The sequence below is a fragment of the Centruroides vittatus genome, unplaced genomic scaffold (assembly GCF_030686945.1).
Source record: "Centruroides vittatus isolate TY-2023 unplaced genomic scaffold, ASM3068694v2 contig_651, whole genome shotgun sequence".
Lineage (NCBI taxonomy): Eukaryota > Metazoa > Arthropoda > Arachnida > Scorpiones > Buthidae > Centruroides > Centruroides vittatus.
The window spans coordinates 630,846-653,896 of NW_027122405.1; the positions used below are offsets into that span (position 1 = coordinate 630,846).

The 23,051-nt window shown below is 30.0% G+C and overlaps 1 protein-coding gene across 1 annotated transcript in view; it reads right to left on the reverse strand.

Annotated features, from left to right (window-relative positions):
* The window catches only part of LOC136979886 (kinetochore protein NDC80 homolog), a 74,883-nt gene that overhangs the window by 2,997 nt on the left and 48,835 nt on the right, over window positions 1–23,051 (reverse strand). Inside the window, exons 12-14 of the mRNA XM_067275911.1 lie at window positions 20,359–20,451; window positions 7,195–7,325; window positions 4,107–4,209 (exon numbers count right to left, since the gene is read on the reverse strand). Coding sequence (XP_067132012.1) covers window positions 4,107–4,209; window positions 7,195–7,325; window positions 20,359–20,451 — 327 coding nt within the window. The remainder of the gene's footprint in view (window positions 1–4,106; window positions 4,210–7,194; window positions 7,326–20,358; window positions 20,452–23,051) is intronic.

Sequence of the window (23,051 nt, forward strand, 5' to 3'; positions counted from 1 at the left end):
GTATATTATCTCTACTTAGTAACTGTCATGTAGACTGTAATATGTACAGATTATGGACCAGATATGCAATTCTTTAAAAGTGTTAGTAGCACCCTCACAAGTAACTGGAAGAACTATTTGCTTGTTTGAAGAGTTTGTTCAGTGAGAATGGTCCTCAGACAATTATATTTGACTAGACACAAATCCTTTGTCTTTATTTTTATGATTAATAAATAAATAAATATAAGGTAAGTACATATTTTCTGTTAGTATGATTTAAGTAGAAAATATTGTTAATACAAATGATATTGACTAACTTGAAATCTGCAGTCTTGATTTTAGAAATAAACTTTTATTATTCACAATTAAAGCATATATTTAGGATTTCAAGGTTTGATAAAATTAAATTACATAATTATAATTGACATTTTGATCATTTATAATAGGAATTGGAAGTGATAATAGAAAATAGATAAATTAAAGATGCATACTTTTAAAAAATTAAAGTCAATATCATTTGTATTAGCTATAACTTCTACTTATAGTCTATTAACAGAAACTGATACCTCCCTTATATATGATTTTCAAATTAATTAAAGATACTGTTTTCCTTCTTTTTTTCGTACAAAACTCGGGAATTAAAGTTAAATTCAAATTTGAATTACAAAGGTTATACAAACATAAGTACGAGTCCTTATTTCTTTATTTTCTTCCCTTTATTCTAATCAGGAACCACCATGCAACTTGCAACTTGAAGTCAAAAAAACTTCTAAAATTAACGAACAAAACACTATTAGACGACATACAACACAATTAAAAATGATCTTCGGCGCCGACCTGTCTTTATAGGCTACGGCGTCTACCAAGCATTAAAAACTGTTAGTCTTCCACAATAGTATCCGTGTTATATAATTGCTTTTAGTTGCAGGCCCTCTGGCAGATTCGAGTAGTCTCAAAAAAATTTTACATATTTTTGTACAAAACTCGGGAATTAAAGTTAAATTCAAATTTGAATTACAAAGGTTATACAAACATAAGTACAGTTTTTAATGCTTGGTAGACGCCGTAGCCTATAAAGACAGGTCGGCGCCGAAGATCATTTTAATTGTGTTGTATGTCGTCTAATAGTGTTTTGTTCGTTAATTTTAGAAGTTTTTTTGACTTCAAGTTGCAAGTTGCATGGTGGTTCCTGATTGGAATAAAGGGAAGAAAATAAAGAAATAAGGACTCGTACTTATGTTTGTATAACCTTTGTAATTCAAATACTGTTTTCCTTGTTTTACTATTGACCAATACAAAATCAAAATTATTACATTGTATAAAAAAATAATAAAATTGTGAATTATTTAGAAAAATACAATTAGTTATCAGATTTTTTAAAATGCATCAGTTTAATACTATTGAATTTGAAGACTTATTTATGTTCAAAAATTAATACAATTAATTCTACAAGTAGAATGTTTAATTAATAGAATTATAATTTAGAATTGAGCAAATGCATTTAATAGAATAGCCTATTTCTGCCTGTTATCAGTGAGGGTGCTATGATCCTAAGACCAATTACCATAGAATCTATGGTAATTGGTCTTAGTTATTATGGTAGTCAGCCATCTGGTCCATAAACTGTGGTGCAAGTATGGGAAAGTCTAATAAGCACTCTCGTTTTGCAATTAGTATTTATTATGTAACATTTCCAAAAACTCTGTCATAGCCATCATAAAATAAAACTTGCTACTCAATATTAACATAGTATGTTATTATTATTAATAAAAATAAATAATTATTAAGATAGTATTACAATGTTTCTAAATTTGTTGATTAAATTTTTCAGTCAAATATCAAATACTTTGCAAGTAAAGCATAAATAGCATAAATGCTGTATGATGTAACTTTTAAAATAAAAAACTATTCTTGCATAGTATAAATAATGATGACTTATTACTATTTATATAATGCAGATAATTTATTATTATTATGTTGGATTTAGTGAGTTATACTCAGTTCATACCTGTTGCTCTGTACAATGCCAAACCAGAGTCAAGGCACAGCAACGAAGACAAAAATTAAATAAGTGTGTCTCTATTCAGGAATTTTCTAACAATATGACATGTATTCAATATAGTGGCCTTCTGTAGTGTGATGTATGTTCTTTCTATTCAATTGTAATGTGCCTAGGCTTCTGTGTAGTGTGTGTATGGTATGACACCTGTAGAGAAGAGAATGACAGGTACAATAAGCACCTTATCCATCCTCCACAGATGCCTTATTTCCTGGGTGAGTTCTGTGTACTTGATGATTTTTTCAGTGCATGTGTCTTGTATATTGTGAGTGTTTGGAATAGATATGTCTATAATGTATGTAATTTTATTGTGTTTGCCAATGAGTGTGATGTCTGGTCTGTTGTGGTAAATTGTTTTATCTGTGATTATGGCTCTGTTGTAGTACATTTTGTGTGTGTTGTTTTCCAATACTGTCTGTGGAATGTACTTGTAGTATGGCTCGTGGATGTCTAATAACTTGTGTTTCTTTGCAAGCTCTTGGCATATTATATTCGCTAATTGATTATGTCTGTGTAGATAATCTGTCTGTGCCAAGAGCTTGCAACCAGAGGTGATGTGTTGTATAGTTTCTGGCATGCTGTGACATTTTCTGCATGTGTCATTTGTGAGTATTGTATCTTTCAGTATGTGTTTTCTGTAGTTTTTAGTATTTATGACTTGATCCTGTATGGCAATCATGAACCCTTCCATCTCCCCAAAAAGGCATCCCCAAGCTAACCAGCAGTTTAACACAGTTTTGTCAACAAAATCCCACCCAGGTCATTTGAATGCCTGCCATGTAGCACCTTTCAAGCCCACAATTGCTTAATGGTGTTTATTATTATTATTGAAAAAAACAAAAAATTTAAAACAATAAAAATAAGCAAAATCTAATAATTTAGCTTATCATATTATAAATACAGTAAAACCTCACTTAACGAGCACCTTGCATAATGAGTGTTTCGAATAACAAGCAAAACAAATTGTTAAAAAAATGACTCACTTAACAAGTGATGTTTCACATAATGAGTGACCAGGAATGGGGAAGTCCTGGATTGTGTGCATGCTCCATCAGTCTGTGTTTAGCACTCGTTCCACTAGCATCTTAGTGTTACTTGTGATCACACATTCTTCCCAATTTGTGTTCACACATATTACTTATGAACATCAACAACCATAGCCTGTTATATAATGCCAAACGATATGCCAAATTCTTGGGCTATGTAAAGGCTATAATTAAATATTAAAAATTAATTAATTTGACTAGAGGTAGGCAGTTATGCTGTCATCTTGTATTAAATTTAATGACCAATTCCAAATTAAATTTTAGAAATGTCTACATTAAAAATTAATGTACATTACCACTAAAAATTAATTATTTATAATTATTACATTAAATACAAGATGGAAGCTTAACTATCTACTTCTAATCAAATTAATTAATTTCTAATATTTAATTATAGAGTTTACATAGCCCAAGCATTTGGCATATCATTTAGCATGTTTATCAGACATATTATCTGTGACTTTTATCTTTTCTGCAAATCAAATTTGCATTTTAGGTTGGTTCATTCTGCACTAGACGATGATGATTCATGCTCCTTAACAATGTATATTGTATAATTTTCTTTGAATAAACATTGCACATAAAATATTTGAGTATTTTTTTCAGCATGGAATGCATTATTGTATTTTACATTAATTTATGTGAGAAAAATTGTTTCACTTTACAAGTACAATTCTGGAACGAATTATGCTCGTTAAGTGAGGTTCCACTGTATACAGCTTTTAAATTATAGAAAATTATTCCTGGAACAGTGCATGCAATAATATAAAATTCATAAAATATTTTAAAAATTGTCACTTTGTTTTGAATAGAATCATATTTTTTATGTTTTGGAATTTTCAACATTTCTATAAAATAAATTAATAAAATTTTTCTACCCATGGAAGTAAATATCTATAAATATTTTCTTTCATTTCATTATTGAATGTAATTACACACTTATTTGTAATTACTTTCAATAATGAAAAAAATGTAATGAAACACTTTTTATGATTTCATAAATTAACTGGAAAAATTACAACCTTTAATTTTTTCATATATTCCTTCATCTTCTGCATAAGTTCCATCAAAGCTTGTGATGCTTCTGCTTCATCATTCTTGTTACTTTCAATTATTTTTTCTTTCCTGAAATTTAAATTTTATAAAATCTAATAAGTTTTAAATAAAATTATTTCAATTTTCAAAAATTCAGAATTACATATTATTCTCTAGTACATTTTACATAAAGTTTAATTTTAAAATTTAATTTCCTATTAAGCAGATATTTATTTTTGAAAATAAGTTGCTGTTTGTAAATAAAATAAATACTTATCATTACATTTTTCTAATTATGTAAATGAAAAATAAAACCTAATAATTTCTAAAAGTTTATTTTAGATTTAATAAATATTATTTTTGTTTATTAATAAATTTATAGATAATAATAATAGATAATATATAAATTTTATGTTTTACTATAAAAACTTTAAACACTGAACAAATATTAAATTTTTATTGATATTACACACTCAAACCTGTTTTTGTGCGATTTTTTGTGTGCAGTATGAATTTCAATCAAATTGGTATACTGCACAAAAATAATTGCACAAAACACATTGCGCACATAAAAAATTGCACAAAAAAAGACCGCACAAAAACAGATTTGAGTGTACAAATTAAATTATGATATGAGTAATCATCCTTGATTAATTATTTACATTTATAATTTGTATTAAATACTATTTTTTTCAAACTACCTATATGACAAACTTAAAATACTTAATAGTTCAGATAAAATTTATTGTTGATGGATAGACAGTTGGTGAGAGAAGAAGCAAAGTGAAGAAGGCTGAGCAAAGTAATTTCTTTTATTGATTGTAATAAACTGTGTTAAAATATATTTTTTTAATGTTTACTTAATTGTATTGTATTAGAATTTTAGCAAAATGACCAGAGAATGCTGTTTCCACTTTGCATTTTATTGCAGGGGCATAGCCTCCATGAGTGAAAATTGTTTTTGAATTGTTGTTGGTTGAAATGACAGAAGAGAGAAAACGAATACAAAAGACTTTTCTTTTGTATGTTTGTGACATTTCATATTTTTATAAACTGTAAATACCGTCAGCCAAAATTTTTAAAATTTTTACTTAATTTGTTAAAATAATAAACAATACAGTCAGACCTCATATTTCAGAAGGCATGGATAAAGTACACGTTGTCCTATTGCCCATTGAGCTTATGTTTTGGCAACTATGGTTTTGGAACATACAGGGTCCATACAGGTAATTCCAACTGCGATTCCCTGACTTTCCATTACCAATTATGATATTATTCCCTGACTTATTAATGTCTCTGCATTTCTCCTTTCCATTATGTAATATTCGGCCAAGTCTATTTAAGCCCATTTTGACACAATTATATAATTTTTCTTTTATTAAGACACACTTTATTCACTTACAAAAAATGAAAAACTTGGCATAAAATCAATTACATAATTAGCTACATCATTTCTGTCACACAAAAAAATTCATGATTTAATTTAAATTAATTCGTAAATTTTATTTAAATACGATAAAGACTCATGTCGCGTTGCAAAATTGAATTTTCTTAAAGTGAGGAGGCAAGGAAGTAAAAATAATTTAAACAGAAAAAATTGCTAATCACGTGTTATTTTTGGTCCAGCACAGATACATTCGAGGTTGTTACATATCCCACCTCTCCCAGAAACTTATAATGGGAGTGGCAGAGTTTTGACAGAAAAGCATGTCATTGTCAATGGTGTTTTTGAAAACAAGACTAACTCTATAGTGATATTTTGGTATACTTCTGAAATTCTGTGGGCCATTTGAAGTAAAAAATTTGCAGTTTGAGAGAAGACATATTACAGATCATCAATCCGTCAAAATTGGCAGGATTATTATCTCCATATACTGTATGTGGCCAGCAGCAGAGAATATAATGAATAAAAATATATAAATTGCATGAGATGTCCTGTACACAATATTGTTAAGCCAACTGATAGTTTTTACCTCCCCACAGCATCAACTGACTGCAATGAGTTAATCAAATGTTACACAGACAAAAAAATGGGAGGGTTGCCTACAGAACACAATCACAATTGTTTAAGGAATGGATCCAACTTTGTGTTATTTCAGGAAGGATAAGATGTAAAGGAATAAAGTCTTGCTGGTTATCACATTCCAAGTCAATATCTATCAGTTTGGGTGGCTCGAAATATTCAAGTTGACGCAAGTTGATGTCACGCTCAAAGTTGACACACTCGGTTTTATTACGCTCTCTATATAAGCTGAATCATTTGGCATTAGTTATTTTGGGCTTTTCTGATTTCTTTTCAATTTTTCTTCCCAATGATACAAACAGAAATGTAAGAAACATGTATTTCCTTTGCAATTCCTTCAACATTATGAAAATTTTCTTCAACCCACACCGTTATCAGCTTATAACTTTACAAATTCTATTTTATTGGTTATTATTGCTAAATAATATTGTAGAGTCTGTCGTTCTATACAAATTTGACACAAATTTCAACATCCTATCTCTTCGCCGTCCATAGTTTTGCTGCCCAAACACCACATCACATCACTATTTTTGGTGTTCACATGCAACTGCTACCCCTCCTTCACACAGCTGCACACCCCCACTACCTACAATTTTAAATACAAATGTAAACCTCCTATTCAACAAAATTTAAATCGTTAGATTATCATTTATAGTTTATGAGATGTAAGCACAACAAATCTTGCCATCTGTTGTGTTACTACAGTTTTTGTAGACCTCCCTATACTGAACCAAATTTAAAAACATGTTCAGATCAAAAAGAAGCAAGAATGACAGACGATTACGCAATATTTGCAAATTCCCTGACTTTTTCTGCCAAAAATCCTATTCCCTGACTTTCCAAGTCTGTACAGACCCTGTATTTAAAACTCTCAAAAAACTTTTACGACTATTGTGAATCCCAAAATCTCTATTATGATTTATGATTAAAATTATGATTGTACTTAAATTATTCTAGTTATTCTTGAAATTTTCCTAAACTAACTAAATATAATCTGATATTATACATAAAAATTGTTGAAATATAGTCTTTAATGATAAAGAAATTCTTACTGTTTTTCTAATGTCCGAATTTCCTCACGAAGTTTTTGCTGTTCTTGTGAATTGCGCTGCCTTAGTTTAACTACTTTATCATTCAAATCTTCATAGCGTAAAAGTAAACTACTACTTTCATTTTCCATTTCCTTAAATTAAAAAACATACAATTATTTTCTGTAATTATTATCATTATTGTTACATAATATTATGCTTTATCACTTTAATCTAAAATAAAATATTAAAATTTTATTCAGACAGTCCTCTAATTATGCAAATAGATTATTCTGTAACTCAATACATAATTCACATTTTTAACTTGTAGCCTAGCCTATCTCAGAGTACCCTTACACAGCCCATATCTTTATTGCAAACACAAACATAACAAAATTACATAATGTTGAACTGGAAAGATGCAGCAGCCTATGTTGTCTGACTGCACAAACTTGCACATAATTTACTTTGTTTGCTTTGCATAAGTGCTATCCTTAAATTCTGTGTATGCTGGAGATTTTTTTACATAAGTGTGGATTTATGAAAGTCATATTTCCATAAATAGAGATCTGTCTGTACAGTAGACCCCTCTACAACATGGTAGATACGTTCTGTGTTATATGAATCCGAGTTGTACAAGTCACTTAAATACATGAGCCAATCACAGCCAGGCATGTGTGCAGTTTAGAAGCTACGACTGTTTGAAAGGTTTTCTTCCATAAAATTAATCGATTATAGACTAATTTGATTCAACATTTCCAAATCACGTATAATTTTTTGGGAATAATCCATATAAATTATGTTATAAACAAAAAATTGTAAGATTACTTACCGAGCGTGCACCGTTCAATGACGCCATTGCTTAAGCTTGTTTTCGTCGCAGAGTGGCTCATCGAATGGCGGACGCATGTTTCCTGATCAGCGAATTTTTCGCAGAAAAATAACTTTGGCGACATGATTAATAAAAATATAATTTTTATGCTGTTGAATAATAAATGTGTTTTAGTAGGTCCAGTGCTCATTTAAACTCAACAGTTTGCACAATATTCGCTATTGGTCCAGATTCGACCAATCCTGTCACGACATGAGTTGGCAATGACGTTTTACTGTGTTATACAAGTCGTCTCTTTTAGCATGTTATATGAATACGATCACAATTTTTTGCTGTGTTATACGAATCCGTGTTATAAGAACCCGTGTGATAGGGGGGTCTACTGTACTTTATTATTACTCTGTTGGGAATGTCTGGTTATCTAAAATATAAATTTGATAAATAAAAATTTGTCAATAAAAATTTTTCTACATGAAGTAACTAGTAATTATCAAGTAAAATTTAACTTCATAATAGTAATTTCATTTCAGTTACTAATGATGATTAAAAAACTGCCCAACTATATAACCAATAGAATAGCTTTCAAAAAAATAGCTAATTATGTGGTATCAAGCAGAATTAGGAATTATCCTAATGTGATTAGTCATTCACATATGATTGATTACAAATTGTGGCAATAAAAATTATTTTATAGGTTTTAAATAAATTAATGACTAGGGGGCAATTTTTTTCTAGTTCCAATGGTCCATAAGTGTAAATAACAAGTGTAAATAACAAAATGAATTTATTACCAAAAGTTGGGTACAAACATAGTTACTTTTCAACATAATCACCATGAAGATTGAAGAATTTGTCATATCTGTGGACAAGCTTTTCCATCCCCTTGTCATAGAATGTTGCTGCCAATGACTCGAGATGGGCCCTAATGTTGTTTTGAAGATTGTCATTAGTCTTGAACCTCTGCCCTCCTAGCCACCTTTCCTGTTCAGGAAAAAGGTGGAAGTCACTCGGTGCTAAATTGGAGCTATATGCTGGGTTTAAAGGTGGTGAAGACTTCCACCTCTTTCCTGAACTGAAAACTTGGCTAGCAGGGCAGAGGTTTGAGACTAATGACAATCTTCAAAACAATGTTGTTGAGGCCATCTCAATTCACTAGTGGCAACATTCTATGACAAGGGGATGGAGAAGCTCATCTACAGATATGACAAATGCTTCAATCTTCACGGTGATTATGTTGAAAAGTAACCATGTTTGTACCTAACTTTTGGTAATAAATCATTTTGTTATTTACACTTGTCTTTTTTTTATGGACCATCGGAGCTTGAAAAAAAAAAACAGCCTATGTACAGTACATTATAATTTATACTGGAAATGTTTGCTGCTGAAAGTATAACTATGAATTTGCTATTCAATATCAATTTTATTCTGTTTTCATACCGTTTTTGAAATTTTTTAGATCAATTCTAGAGACATAAATTAGTAATTTAAAAATAAGAAATAATTATATATATATATATATATATATATACATTAGGGTGTCCCTTATTTTTTGAATAATTTTTTTTTCTAACGCATAGGGCTTAGTTTTGCTTATTTTACCCTTAAATACTCCCGCACGAAATTTCAGCTCATTTTGATCACTAGGACCCGTGCCGACTTGCATCGAATCACTTCCATACATATGGTGTTAGAGAAGTGGCACATATTCGCTTTGTTTGCCATTCTAACACAATTTGTCGGGCTACTAACACATACAGTTTTTTTTTTTTCGAAGATGTCAGTGGAATTACGAAGCACTAAAAAAACATATTTTCTTAGTCGGAGAGATAAACCACCAAATCACGGGTGCAAAATTACCATCAAATCTGCAAGTACTCGCAGTTTTGTTTTTTAACATTTGCGAAGTTAAATTGTGAGTGAAAGCATAAAATCTTGTAATACGCGAGTGTATCATATTTTGGGAAAAGGCTAGAATACCTAAAAAATCTATATCTAACTGTGTCAAGAAATTGGTGAATCTTTATCACATATAGAGAGTCTCCATACCTGATAAATATCCACCAGTTTCTTGACACAGTTAGGTATAGATTTTTTAGGTATTCTAGCTTTTTCCCAAAATATGATACACTCGCGTATTACAAGATTTATGCTTCCACTCACAGTTTAACTTCGCAAATGTTAAAAAGCAAAACTGCAAGTACTTGCCGATTTGATGGTAATTTTGCACCCGTGATTTGGTGGTTTATCTCTCCGACTAAGAAAATATGTTTTTTAGTGCTTCGTAATTCCACTGACATCTTCGGGAAAAAAAACTGTATGTGTTAGTAGCCCGACAAACTGTGTTACAAAACAAAGCGAATACGTGCCACTTCTCTAGCACCATATGTATGGAAATGATTCTATGCAAGTCAGCACGGGTTCTAGTGATCAAAATGAGCTGAAATTTATTGTGGGAGTATTTAAGGGTAAAATAAACAAAACTAGGCCCTATGTGTTAGAAAAAAAATATATTCGAAAAATAAGGGACACGACACACACACACACACACACACAGTGTGTATATACATAACGAAACTTGAAACTCCCATTATTACTTTCTACAAATCAGCATTAATGCAAAGTAGATCTGTGGTTCCATGGATGAGGATAGGCATTTCAATGTTAAAGAGTTCAGTTAATATGTAATAAAAAGCATGTTGTGATCTCACAAATTAAATAACAATTATATTATGTCACTTAATACAGAGCCCATTGTTTCCTACTACCCCAAAGTCACACAAGCCAAAGTGGCAACATAACTTGAATCATGATTAATGGCATATTTTTCAACTAACATTGGCTACAACACATCATTGTTGGCAATGAAAATATATACCACACTAATAACATTCACTCCAACTCAAAAAATTACTGTTATAGTTTCAATGCCAAATGATTAATTAAGACAGTCAACATATGCATTGGAAATGGAAGTTAGTAAGATAGAAAGATTATAAATTAAAAATCTCCAGTTTTATGAAATAGTTCTTATTTTTAATTGCTTTAGTAAAATAATAAAAGAAATGAATTATAATATTGAATACCAACATATTAGTTTGCAATTTTAATATTAAAAACAGCTTCCATTAAAATCCAAATGAATAAGTTATTTTTCAATTTGTAAAATTTTGTGTATTCAACTTGGCTGCTAGGTCAGCATGTTAAATCTAGTAACTTTAACTGTCATGTACCAACTCTAACTGTTATCAAAAATAAGCATTGATTCTTTCTTCCAAGACATTATAGTATATGTTCAGAACAGCAACATCCACATACTATGAAAAAAGGGGACACAAGATATAAAATAAGGTATCATACATTATGCAGGAAACTTTGAAACTATGATTCAATGTTGGATCAGCACTCCGACAAGGTGGCACTGTCTGCAATTGGGGCTAACTTGGTCTTGAAAACAAGGAATGTTCCTTGTTTTCAAGGCCAAGTTTTGGTTAACATACGATGAAGTTGCATGGAAAATGACAAATATCATTCATTAGGTTATTTTATATTTGCAGAACAGGTTAGAAGTCATAAATTTTCTGTTTGTTGATAATGAATTTGGGATCTCTTAGGAATCAGGAAAAGGACAACACAGACAAAGAGAGACCCATGCTCCTAATACCCCCATGTACAGGCACCCTTAATTCAGAGCAACTGACAAATTTATTTATTTATTTTTAAACATATCCAAATAAGATAAAACATAGTGAAATAAATGAATGAAAATTTGGGTTTTGTCATTTTATGGTGTGGTTGTTGATTTTTTGTAAAGTTCACTTAACTCTTACTTTGTCATGTATCCAGCAGATACATGGTTTTTTTTTTAATATTGAATTTCTCAAAAATAAACAACAGCTGAACTGTAAGCTTTATAGTAATCCTCAACTGATATGTGTTGAAGCAATTCTGACAGTGGTTTTGAAGTTATGAAGTTTTTAAAAAAATTTTATAAAAAACAATATCTTACTACCAACCGCAATAAATTCTCTCACAGCATGAGAGTGCTGCACTCTTGTGATTGTTATGCAATTCAATAAAAAATGACAATGTAGAATATTTAACCTTTACTACAATACTACATATTCAAACTTTTTCTCCTGTTTTCAATGACAGGACCAACCCCAATTCATTTCAAATAAGTCATTGCAGCTATTTTTGTACAACACGATTTTCTTGTTTTGGTGTTATTGTCCCACTATCTCACAATCAGATAAGAAATTTAATACTTCCAATTTTGCAACAATTAAAATATATGTTAATTATGTAGCAATACCATTTAGTAATTGTCACCTAAACATTTATTTGATAATTTTATCAATATTTTTTTAATTATTAAAAATAAAATTATAAACCTCATTACTAGCAATACTACTTGTTAAATATTAAAAAAAAAATTCCCCCGAGTGCAAGAAAACAATTTGTTAGTCATTTGATCCACAACTGACAGAGAAGGAAGTTTTTGAAAACAAAGTAATAAAACAATTAGCAGTTTGTTGTTCACAGTGAGGGACTGACAGAGTCTATTACTTTCACTGGAGAAAATAAACAAAGCTTTACCAAATAGTTTATATGACAATAGTGAAAACTTTGGCTGGAAACTGGCAACAAGCTTCTGCCCACCATCTAGTGGTTCGAGGAGATAACTACACTTCACTCCATTTGTACTGCATGTATAAGAAGACGTTTTTGGATATTAACATAAACTTTTGAACTTATTATATCTCACAATAATTAGAATGGCCGGTAGAGGTGTTATTTGCACTATGTATGGCTGTTTTAATTAAAAGTGATTGAAAGTCGTTCTACACATTCCCTTAAAACAAACAAGTGTAAGTAAATTAATAAGCAATTTAATTGTTTTCATTTATATCAGCATTCCTCCTTTAAATTATTGTATCATTCAACATTTGTATTTATATTGATTTTCAGATACACTCAGTGGGTTATTAAGAGCAGAAGGATCGATTTAGATGAGATTTTGAAACCAAAAGAAGCCAGAATATTTAAATAGAAATTATGTTGTATTCTGACCATTTTAGTGAAAAAGATTTTAGAAACAAAAATCTCTTTTAAGCCAAGAGTATGTAAAATTGTATATTATTTGTTCACTTAATATAATTTAATGGTGTTCTTTACCTATTTTTTTCTTCATCTCACCAAATTAAAGTTTACAATCTAATATTTGAACTTATCGCTAATTGTCCACACAGATTTTATTTAGTTTCCTACCATTGCACTTGACTAAAAACTTGTTTTTCATATGTTACAGGATCTGGCCTGGTGCAGTACCCTCACTATTAATTTATAATGCCAAACAGAGCATGATGAGAAGCAGCCCCAAGAAAAGAAAAGTAAAACCTTCAAATGTAGAAAAATGTCACTTGATGTAGAAACAGCAGCAACAGCTGCCCAGAAAATAATGCATTTTGATATACATGATAGATTTGTGTTCAATGTGTTTTAATTGAATGTAAAAACATTTTATTTAAATAACTAAAAATTAAAACCTCAGATTTTAATTTAAAAAATCTGACTCTTATTGCATTTGATTTGTTTTATTGCTATTACAGTCTGTTACAAAAGTATAGGAACACTATAAATTTTGTTTTTTCAAAATTTATTTTGAAATTATTACTGAAAATATTATTATTTTTTATCATTATTTTAATTATTTTATCAGGTTTTTTACATTTCATAAAGAAGTGTAAATTTTTTTTCACAAATATTCATTTTTTGATGTGTTGCAAAAGTATAGGTACACCACTTAAAAGTCTCTTAAAAATTAATTTATCATAATAATAATTAAAATTATCATGACTAAGGTGAAATGTCATCATTTTTAACTGTCATGGTGGCTTTTCTAAATGTTTTATTGAATGTTATATAAACATTTCCAACAATGCCACATGGAACTGCACTTCAGGAACAAGAAATACATAAAATTTATTATTTGAGTGGTTCAGACAAATCTCTGAAGCAAATTGCTGCTGCTGTAAATAGATCTATGAATGCTATTCAATATGTATTCCAACAAAGTAAAAATTATGGGCAAAAAAAGAAAGTCAGGACAGCCTAAATGTTTAACATCCAGGAATGAGAGACAAGTTTTGAAGCTTATAACTAATAAAAACATGTCAACAAGGCAAGCTGCTGCTGAATTACCAGTAGATGTATCTCATGCAACTGTTTGGAGAACTTTACAAAACAATGACAATGTAAAATATTTAAAAATGAAGTTGAAACCACCTTTAACTGTTAAACACAAATCAATGCATTTAAACTGGGCTAAAGACAAGATGAGATGGACTGAAGAATGGCAAAAAATAATGTTTAGTGATGAGAAGAAATTTAAATTAGATGGCCCTGATGGGTTTTCATATTATTAGCATGATTTAAGAAGAGAAAGCAGAGTTAAAATAAGCTGCAACAAGGGGCTCGGTATGTAATGATTTGGGGTGGTTTCAGAGTTAAATGGGATGGATGGGAGTAAAACTGGTTTAGTATTTGTTGACAAAAAATATGATTACATTTGGTGCATTAATTGGAAGTCATAAATCAGGGGGTGGCCAAAACGTGGCGCATTGGACGATTCCAAGTGGCGCTTCAGTCAGAACTGACTGAAGCGCCACAACATTGCTAGATTTAGCTTCTATGCGATTAAGAATATTACATAGAAAAATTAATTTTTTATAGTCTGTCTTGGCAAGTTCATTTGTTGCACAATTCGTTACAATCTACTTTGCAGATAAAATGAGTGTTCTCCACATAGTAAATTACAGTGTATGCATGTATTTTGAGTCTTACAATCTTTATTGCCTATCAGTTTACAGGCATGTAATGGCCAAAAACATTTATTGTGATTAAAGTTATTGCCGGAAAATCATGAATGGTTTTTTTTTAAATTTTATAGTCAAATCTTGGGTTATTAAAAGAATTTTTTAGGGATTGGCTACTTTAAAAAAATTTTTGTTTACAAACACTAAAAACATTTGGCAACACTAGTTCTGAGTGAGCCCTGGTGGTGTCCAGTTTGGAAACAGAGTTTTTGCGAGAGCGTTTTGTGTGGTTGTGTTTTTTTTTTTTTATTTTGTGTGACACGATGTATGTAAGTGTTTGTTCTATTTCAACATTTTTTTAGAGTTTTGTACTATACTTTTCTATGTTTTCTAAAATTCCTTTTATCCATTACAGTGCAAAATAAAATGACTAAAAAAAGCACAGGAAATGATAGTAGGCGTGAATTTAATGAACAGTGGGAAAATGAGTTATTATTTATAGCAAATTCATCAGGAAAACCGTTTTGCATTGTTTGTGAAAGTACTTTTTCACATAATAGAAGACATGATCTTAATAGACACTAGAAAACACAGAAAAAAAATGAAGTTTGTTCTTGGATCTGAGTTGCAAAAAGAATATGTGAGTAAGAAAAAGGAAGAAATCAGAAGAAGACAAAATATATCTGCTAAAGTAAGTTGTGAAGACTCAGCAATGACAGAAGCATCATATGAAATTGCTTTAGCATTGGCGAAAAAAAAGAAACCTTTTTCTGATGGAGAAGAAATTGTTAAGCCTTGTCTTCAAATATTTGCACGCCATCTTGATAATAAAGTTAATTGAAAGAAGGACAGCCCTCTCAACTCTTTTACCATTGTATATCAACGCAGACAGTTTGAGACATATTGAGGAACTCTCTCAAGATGTATCCCAGCAATTGGAAGACCTTGTCCATTCTTGTACTTTCTTTTCTCTAGCTTTGGATGAATCAACACACATATCTGATGTTGCACAGTTAAACATTTTTATAAGAGGAATTGATGATAATTTTAAGGTCTTTGAAGAACTCGCCAGTCTGGAGTCATTGCATGGTAAAACAAGAGGATCAGACATATTTGAAAAAGTAAAATCATGCCTAGAAAATCTAAAATTAGATTGTAGCAAACTCATTAGTGTGTGTACTGATGGAGCACCATCAATGATAGGTAAAGTCAATGGCACTGTAACTTTGCTTGAAAATGTTTCAAATAGTCCTATACTAAAATATCATTGCATTATACACCAAGAGAGACTGTGTGCCAAAACTTTAAATATGCAACATGTTATGTTACCGGTTATTAAATGCGTGAATAAAATTAGAGCAAGAGCATTAAACAGACGAGAATTCGAAGAATATTGTGAATTGTTAGATTTGGAATATGGTGATCTTAACCTTCATTGTGAAGTGCACTGGCTATCTAGAGGGCAGGTTTTGAGTAGATTTTGGAAATTGAAAATGCTGTTTCTAATTTTTTAGAACAGGAAAATGAATTACCTGATGAAAGAACCCTTTTGGGTTCAACAACTGGCTATTTGATTTGGCATTTTTAGTTGATATTACTAGCCACCAGAATGATTTAAATTTAAAACTACAAAGCAAGAATAAATTATTTCCTAGCTTAGTAAATAGCATCAGAACATTTGAAATGAAATTAAAACTGTTCATCTCTCAGTTAGAAAATGAAGATTTGAGTCAATTTCCATGCTTAAAAGAGTGAATGTGCTAAGAATAATAGCAATTTGATCAAATGTATTGAAAAAATTAAGATATTGCAAGGGACATTTGAAAATCGTTTTCATGATTTTGCTAAAGAAAAAAAACTGCATTCTCACTTTTATAAACCCATTTTCACTTAGTGAACAAAACATAATGCAGATGCCTAGTAACATACAAATGGAACTGATTGATTTAAAAACAAATTCATTCTTAAAAAGCAAATTTGATGAGCTTTTTCCAGATCAAAATGCATCTGACATAATTAATTTCTGGCAATCATTACCATGTGAACATTTTCCAGAGCTAAGAAAATTTGGAAAAAATTATATATGTCGCTTTGGAATGACATTCAGATGCGAACAAGCATTTTCATCAATGAAATTGATTAAAAGTAAAACAAGATCGCAAATAACTGATTCAAATTTGAAGAATTCTCTGCTGCTCTCAGTAACAAATTTAACACTAAACATTAAAAAACTAGCGAAATCCAAACAGGCTCAAAAGTTTCATTAATGGTGAGTAATGTGTATGTGCTGTAATAGATATTGTTTTACATACAATAATTAAATCATTTTAAAAAGTTAATTATATCCATAAACATACTTCTATTATATATTAAACAGGTTATTAAACATATGCCGGGACCAGGACTCCTTCTAGCAAGCAGAAAGAACAGACAGATCCAAGTTCCAAGCTAATCTCGTTCTCAGTGCCAACAAATGTGGTGCAGAGTAATCTTCACCAAATGAGACTCTGGCAGCCATAGCACCATCATGAAGCAATCACCCTCTCATACAGGATATCATTGCTGAGTATTGTAAATTAGTGCTTCAATAAACTGGCATAAATTAATTAATTTAACTGCGTGATTAAGTTATTCCTTTTGCTCCTCTAAGCGAAGCAGATTTATTCTTATCTCTATTTACCAACCCCTAACAATGAATGTAAGACGGCATAAAAAGTGTTTGAGTTATATGGCGCATCTGAACTTGTCTGTCAAAAAAATTGGCACATGGTATCGCAAAACATTGGCCACCCCTGTCATAAATGGTAGTTTCAACAAGATAATGTTCCCATTCATGCCTCAATGTCAACAAAAAATTGGTTTAAAAAAGAAAATGTTGATGTAATTGACTGGCTTTCACATAGTCCAGATTTAAATCCCATTGAATATTTATAGGGAATTTTAGTAACCATTGTTTATCAAAATGAGAAACAATATGAATCTGTAAATCAATTGAAAATTGCAAGAATAGATGCATGGGATGAAATTAAGGATGAACAATTAAAAACGTTAATAAACTCCATGCCTAACAGAATTTTACAAGTAACTGTAGCCAAAGGGGGTGAAACCAAATATTAAAAGTGTTTAAAATATATTTAAAAATTATTATTATGTAATTTTAGAAAGTGTACCTATACTTTTGTAACAAGTAAAAACTGAAAAACTGTGATAACTTCTATTATATTATTGTTTAAAAATAAAAAGCTTGAAAATGATATTTTTGTAATTGTTTTAAAACATATAAAACTGTTTTTCAAAAATTTAAATAAATTTTGAAAAAAAAAAAATTTGTGGTGTTCCTATACTTTTGTAACAGACTATTCCTTCCTTTAAATCACTATCCATCACATCTCCTACTAAATAGAATTATAATTCATGTTTTAAGATAATAAAATAAAGACAAAAAGATGATAAAATATTTATTTTGTGGCATTTTTGCAAGTTTTGTCAGACTTTTGCAGTGTTAGTGTTCTACACAAACCACCAGATGTCACTAGTTTGTGCTGTTGTTACTATGGTACATGCTAATTCATGAGAGTTTCCACTATTGTTGTATAAACTATTCGGCTTTACTACCCTGAAGTTAAAAAATAATACAATCCTGTAAAATTTAACTACCCTGATGTGAATAAGTAAATGTTGAAATTATTTATAGTGAGATGGTATTTGATAAGTTTAGTTTTTTGCATTTACAGATCAAAATACAGAAAATATAAATAAAAATCCGTCAGTTTTTTAAACTCACAAGTATTTTATACTTTTAGATAGTAGATATAAAAAAAAATCGAAGATATAATCATAATCAAGCATATATATAAAAAACAAAAATATAAAAATTGTATTAATTTGCTTTATGTACCAGTGGATACATCATGCCAAGTGACATCCCGAAACCTGACACGCTTGGATGAAAGTTAATATAAGTCTCATTAATACAAAGTGCGAATATTTTAAATCTCTTTAACACAGTTTAACCGTATCTGATAAATAGTATTTTAAAATATTAATTTATGTTTTGATATAAATATGTGATAATGATATAATAGAGTTTAGAAAATTTTTAAACTGAAAATAGAAGCTTACATATTTTCCAAAACTGTATTTATCACTCGTTAGAAGTGTTTTACTTTTCTCAGTTTGAAGATATGCAACATCTTCAAATTGAAAAAATATTCATCTTTATTAAAATATCAATATAAAAGATTTATTAATATTTTTAAGCATCTGCTTCCATTGACATAATTATATTATGTGTAGTCTTCTTCATTTGGTAATCTTCATTTTAATGTAATTATAATGTTAGCTCAAAAGTAAGGCCATTTTTTTATTAATAGTTTGCCATTATATAACTATAACGATAGTAATAATAAATTTATAAATTATCATTTCTTTACTGATTGAGAATTTGAATTGGTATACTTAAATTAGAGTGATTAATTAGCATAATTAATCAGTCTAATTTAATTACGCTAATAAGAATGCTAATAAGAATAAGAAAATATTAATTATGCTAATAAGAAACATGGTACAGTACATTAATATAATATATTATATCAAGTAAATCATATTAAAATAGTAATATCTGAATAAAAAGTAAATAAATCAAAATGATCCACAAAATTATATAGTGATTATTCACATATAAATATTAAATGTATATTGTATTTTCAATTAAAGATATTCATAAGTCAGATATCATTAAAAATGGTTTTGTTCGAAATTTTTTTTGAAAATTTTAACTTGATTTTAAAACTTAATTGCATACTCAAAATTGAATTTATATTCATAGATTTTAACAAAACAGATTATATATATATATGTAACCCTCTTTGCATGTTTTGAAAAGAAAATATACACAACATATAAGTGTATGCATCTTTTCAAAGGTAATTTTAAAAAGCTGGTAATTTAAAATATTAAAAATTCAAACCAAACAAAGTATATAATTGTATAATAAATATAAATGATAATTTGAAATAGTTTATCTTTAAATCAATTCAATAATTTAAATATCAAAACTGAAATAACCAAGGCAGTTAAAGTGTCAGTCCACTGCTCTGGAATCTGGAATCTAATCTAGGCAAGCAATTTCAAGAATTTTTCATAGGCAATCTGTCAGGGCCATTTCTCACTATAAATCTGGCTGAATTCAATCAATATATTGTTCATTTTTAAAATTAAAATTGAAGACCAAGTATAGATGAATGGTATGGTATGGATGGAAAAGAAAGATAACATCTACAGTGTTTCAGCTCTGATTTTAAAGTGTTGTTTTTAGTCAGATGTTTTTTCATTGTTTTTAAAGAAATTTTTTAAAATTTTGGTGGCCAGAGAGCCTACAAAGAAATGTCGGATGTCAAAAGTTGTATTTCAGAGCAATGAAAGTGAATAAATGTAACTGTTTTTCCAACAAACTTGATCTTCATTTTTAATTTTAAACTTAATCATTTTCTGGCAAAAAATTTTTAAAATTGAGAATATTGTTTATTATTTGATAAATACCTGTCTTCTAGCATCCTGTAACTTTTGTTGTTGTTCCAGTTTCGTTTCAAAAACTTGTAGTGATAAATGCAATTCAGCATTTTGCATAGCCAACTGAAAAAAAATAATGGAAATATCAATAATATATTTTATCATATCATCTCTAAAATATATCTGTACTAAAACTTCACATAATATATGAAAAATAAATATTTTATTATATTAAAATAATGTATAACATAAAATAAAAATATTTCAAAAGCAGCTTTAAAGTTTTCAAAATTATAAATACTCTTACAGAAAACTTCATAATAAATCATTTAAGATGACTATCATTAGGTCTGTACTTTAAAAAACTATTTTTAACAAACAACACCACAAAACACCGGGATGTATTAAATAACATACTCCAAGAACCTATATCCGGTGTGATGAAAAAAAAAAAAAACAAAAGATAAAGTTCACCACAAACATTTTAGAACTGCTGTGAGTTCTTCCTCCATTGTTAAATGGAATTTCTGATGAAACGGAGCAATCAGTTAATGAAATTTGAGAAAAATTCAGATCTGTTACATGAGCCACACATGCATATCTGTACAGGTGACAGATCTTGACATTTAAAGTTCAGAGTCCATCAATGTCTGCCAAAATGTCTCTTTAGACTGGGAGTTTTCCTTCACTGTTCTAAATGACTAGAATTAGTCATCTTTTACAACTCTATAAAACGTATTAAAAGAAATACAAACAACTGACTTGGGCCCAATAAAAAGGTATGAAGCAAACTGATTCATACCAGCAAATCAGCTCTTATATTGCCAGCTATTCCCAACTCAATTGAAAGCAGCCAGTTCAAAGTCAAAGAGACAAACAGCATTCCCAGTCAAGTGTTAAAGTGAACCAACAAGAGTTAACTGCCTTCAAGGCAGTCTGTCAGAAGCAATAAATTATATAAAATACAGTAGACTCTCAATTTAATAGAATAATTAGGGAAAGAAATGTTTGCTATTGCCAAAAGTTCATTAAATTGAATGTGTTTAAAAACATGTAATAACAAATTTATAAAGTACAGGATGCATTAAAATGTTGTTATGATATATAAACATGATTAAACTAGTTAAGTAACGCTGTATCAGTGTGTTGTCAGAACAAAGCTGCTCACACCTTTATTTTCTAGATTATGAGGAAAAAAAGAAACAAAGAATCATTTGTTCTCAACAATATATTTGATTTCTATTGGATCATTTAAAGGTACAAATATAAGGTCAGAATAAGCCATTAATTAATTGCTATGCCAATGTCTCATGAAATTCTGTCTATCACTATGGGCCTTGGACTTACAGGTTGACTCGTAGCAATCTTTATTGTAACTCTTTAAAAATACTGAGTCAGTTATTTTTTTCACTCGACTCAATGTAACATAGGTAAGACCAATAGCTGTCTCTTTTTTTCCCTATATCTATTTTGATTTTTGGAAGAGTTAATCCCTGTGATTTATGTATAGTCATCGAATATGCTAAGGTAAGGGGAAACTGTCTACGAGATCACAATATACTGCCATCATTCAAAGAGCATGTTATGGGGATTATTGGAAACAGATTACCATAGATGAAAGGTCCCCGATAGCTATCGAATTCCACTAAAATAAACAGAGGAAGAGCTAGAGAACAAGCATTAGGAGCATATATAATGTAGCGTATAATTCCTATTGAACCATTGACAAGACCTCCTTACACCCATAAGTTGACTCTCAGCATGATTCTGGCATTAACTGAGAGATTCAAATACTTGGAGAGACCAAGAGCTGAGTCATCTTTGGACAAAGGCAGGGCAATATCTGGAGTGTTTTCAGATGCTATATAAGCAAGAGGGCATCCAATTGACTGCAAGTAGTCTTCGTTGCTTTGTTTAACTTACTCATTTGTTGGATATAACTCTACTGCCGTTTGGAACTGATCAAGTTCATCTCTGGATAAATAGGCTCGATTTCTTGTCGTCAGAATGTTCAGATCTGTATCAGAGAAATCACCCAAAGCTAGATGTTGTAAGACATCTGTGAAAGAACTATCTGCGCTATTTTGTCTATGAGAATTACTAAGTTTCGATGAACTTCTCAAAAGAATCCAATGCAAATGTAATGCAATGTCCCAACAAGGTCCTTGTTGGGACATTGTTGGGATAATTTTTATAATGTCCCAACAAGTACCTTGTTGGGACATTACATTATAAAAAACACTCAAGTAGAGAGGAGTATCTTTAACAGGAGGAAGCTGACAAAAATCACCAAACAAATAGATAAAGAATCCACCAAACGGCTCATCTTTCTCGGGGTTTATCTCCCTCAATCTTCTCTCATCATGTAAAGCATTCTTGCACCAATCATTGACATTTCATTGATGATGATGAATTTGAGCGACTTCATCTCAGTCTGGAATCTCTGTGCAGCTTCTCCATTTAAGATCGAAATTTCGTACTAACGATAGGAAGACAAAGGAGATCGTAGAATGGATCATAAAGCCATCAATATTGATCGCTGCTGCTCCACATTTTAAAAAGAAAACTTTTTTTAAACTTATTATTCTATAAAGATTCTTTATATTTGTTGTGTATCTAGTTAGCGATAACATTTACCTTTCAAAATTACCGTTTTAATGCTTGTCATATTTTCTGACCACTAGATGATGCTTCTACACATGCGTGCAAGAAGTGACTAACAT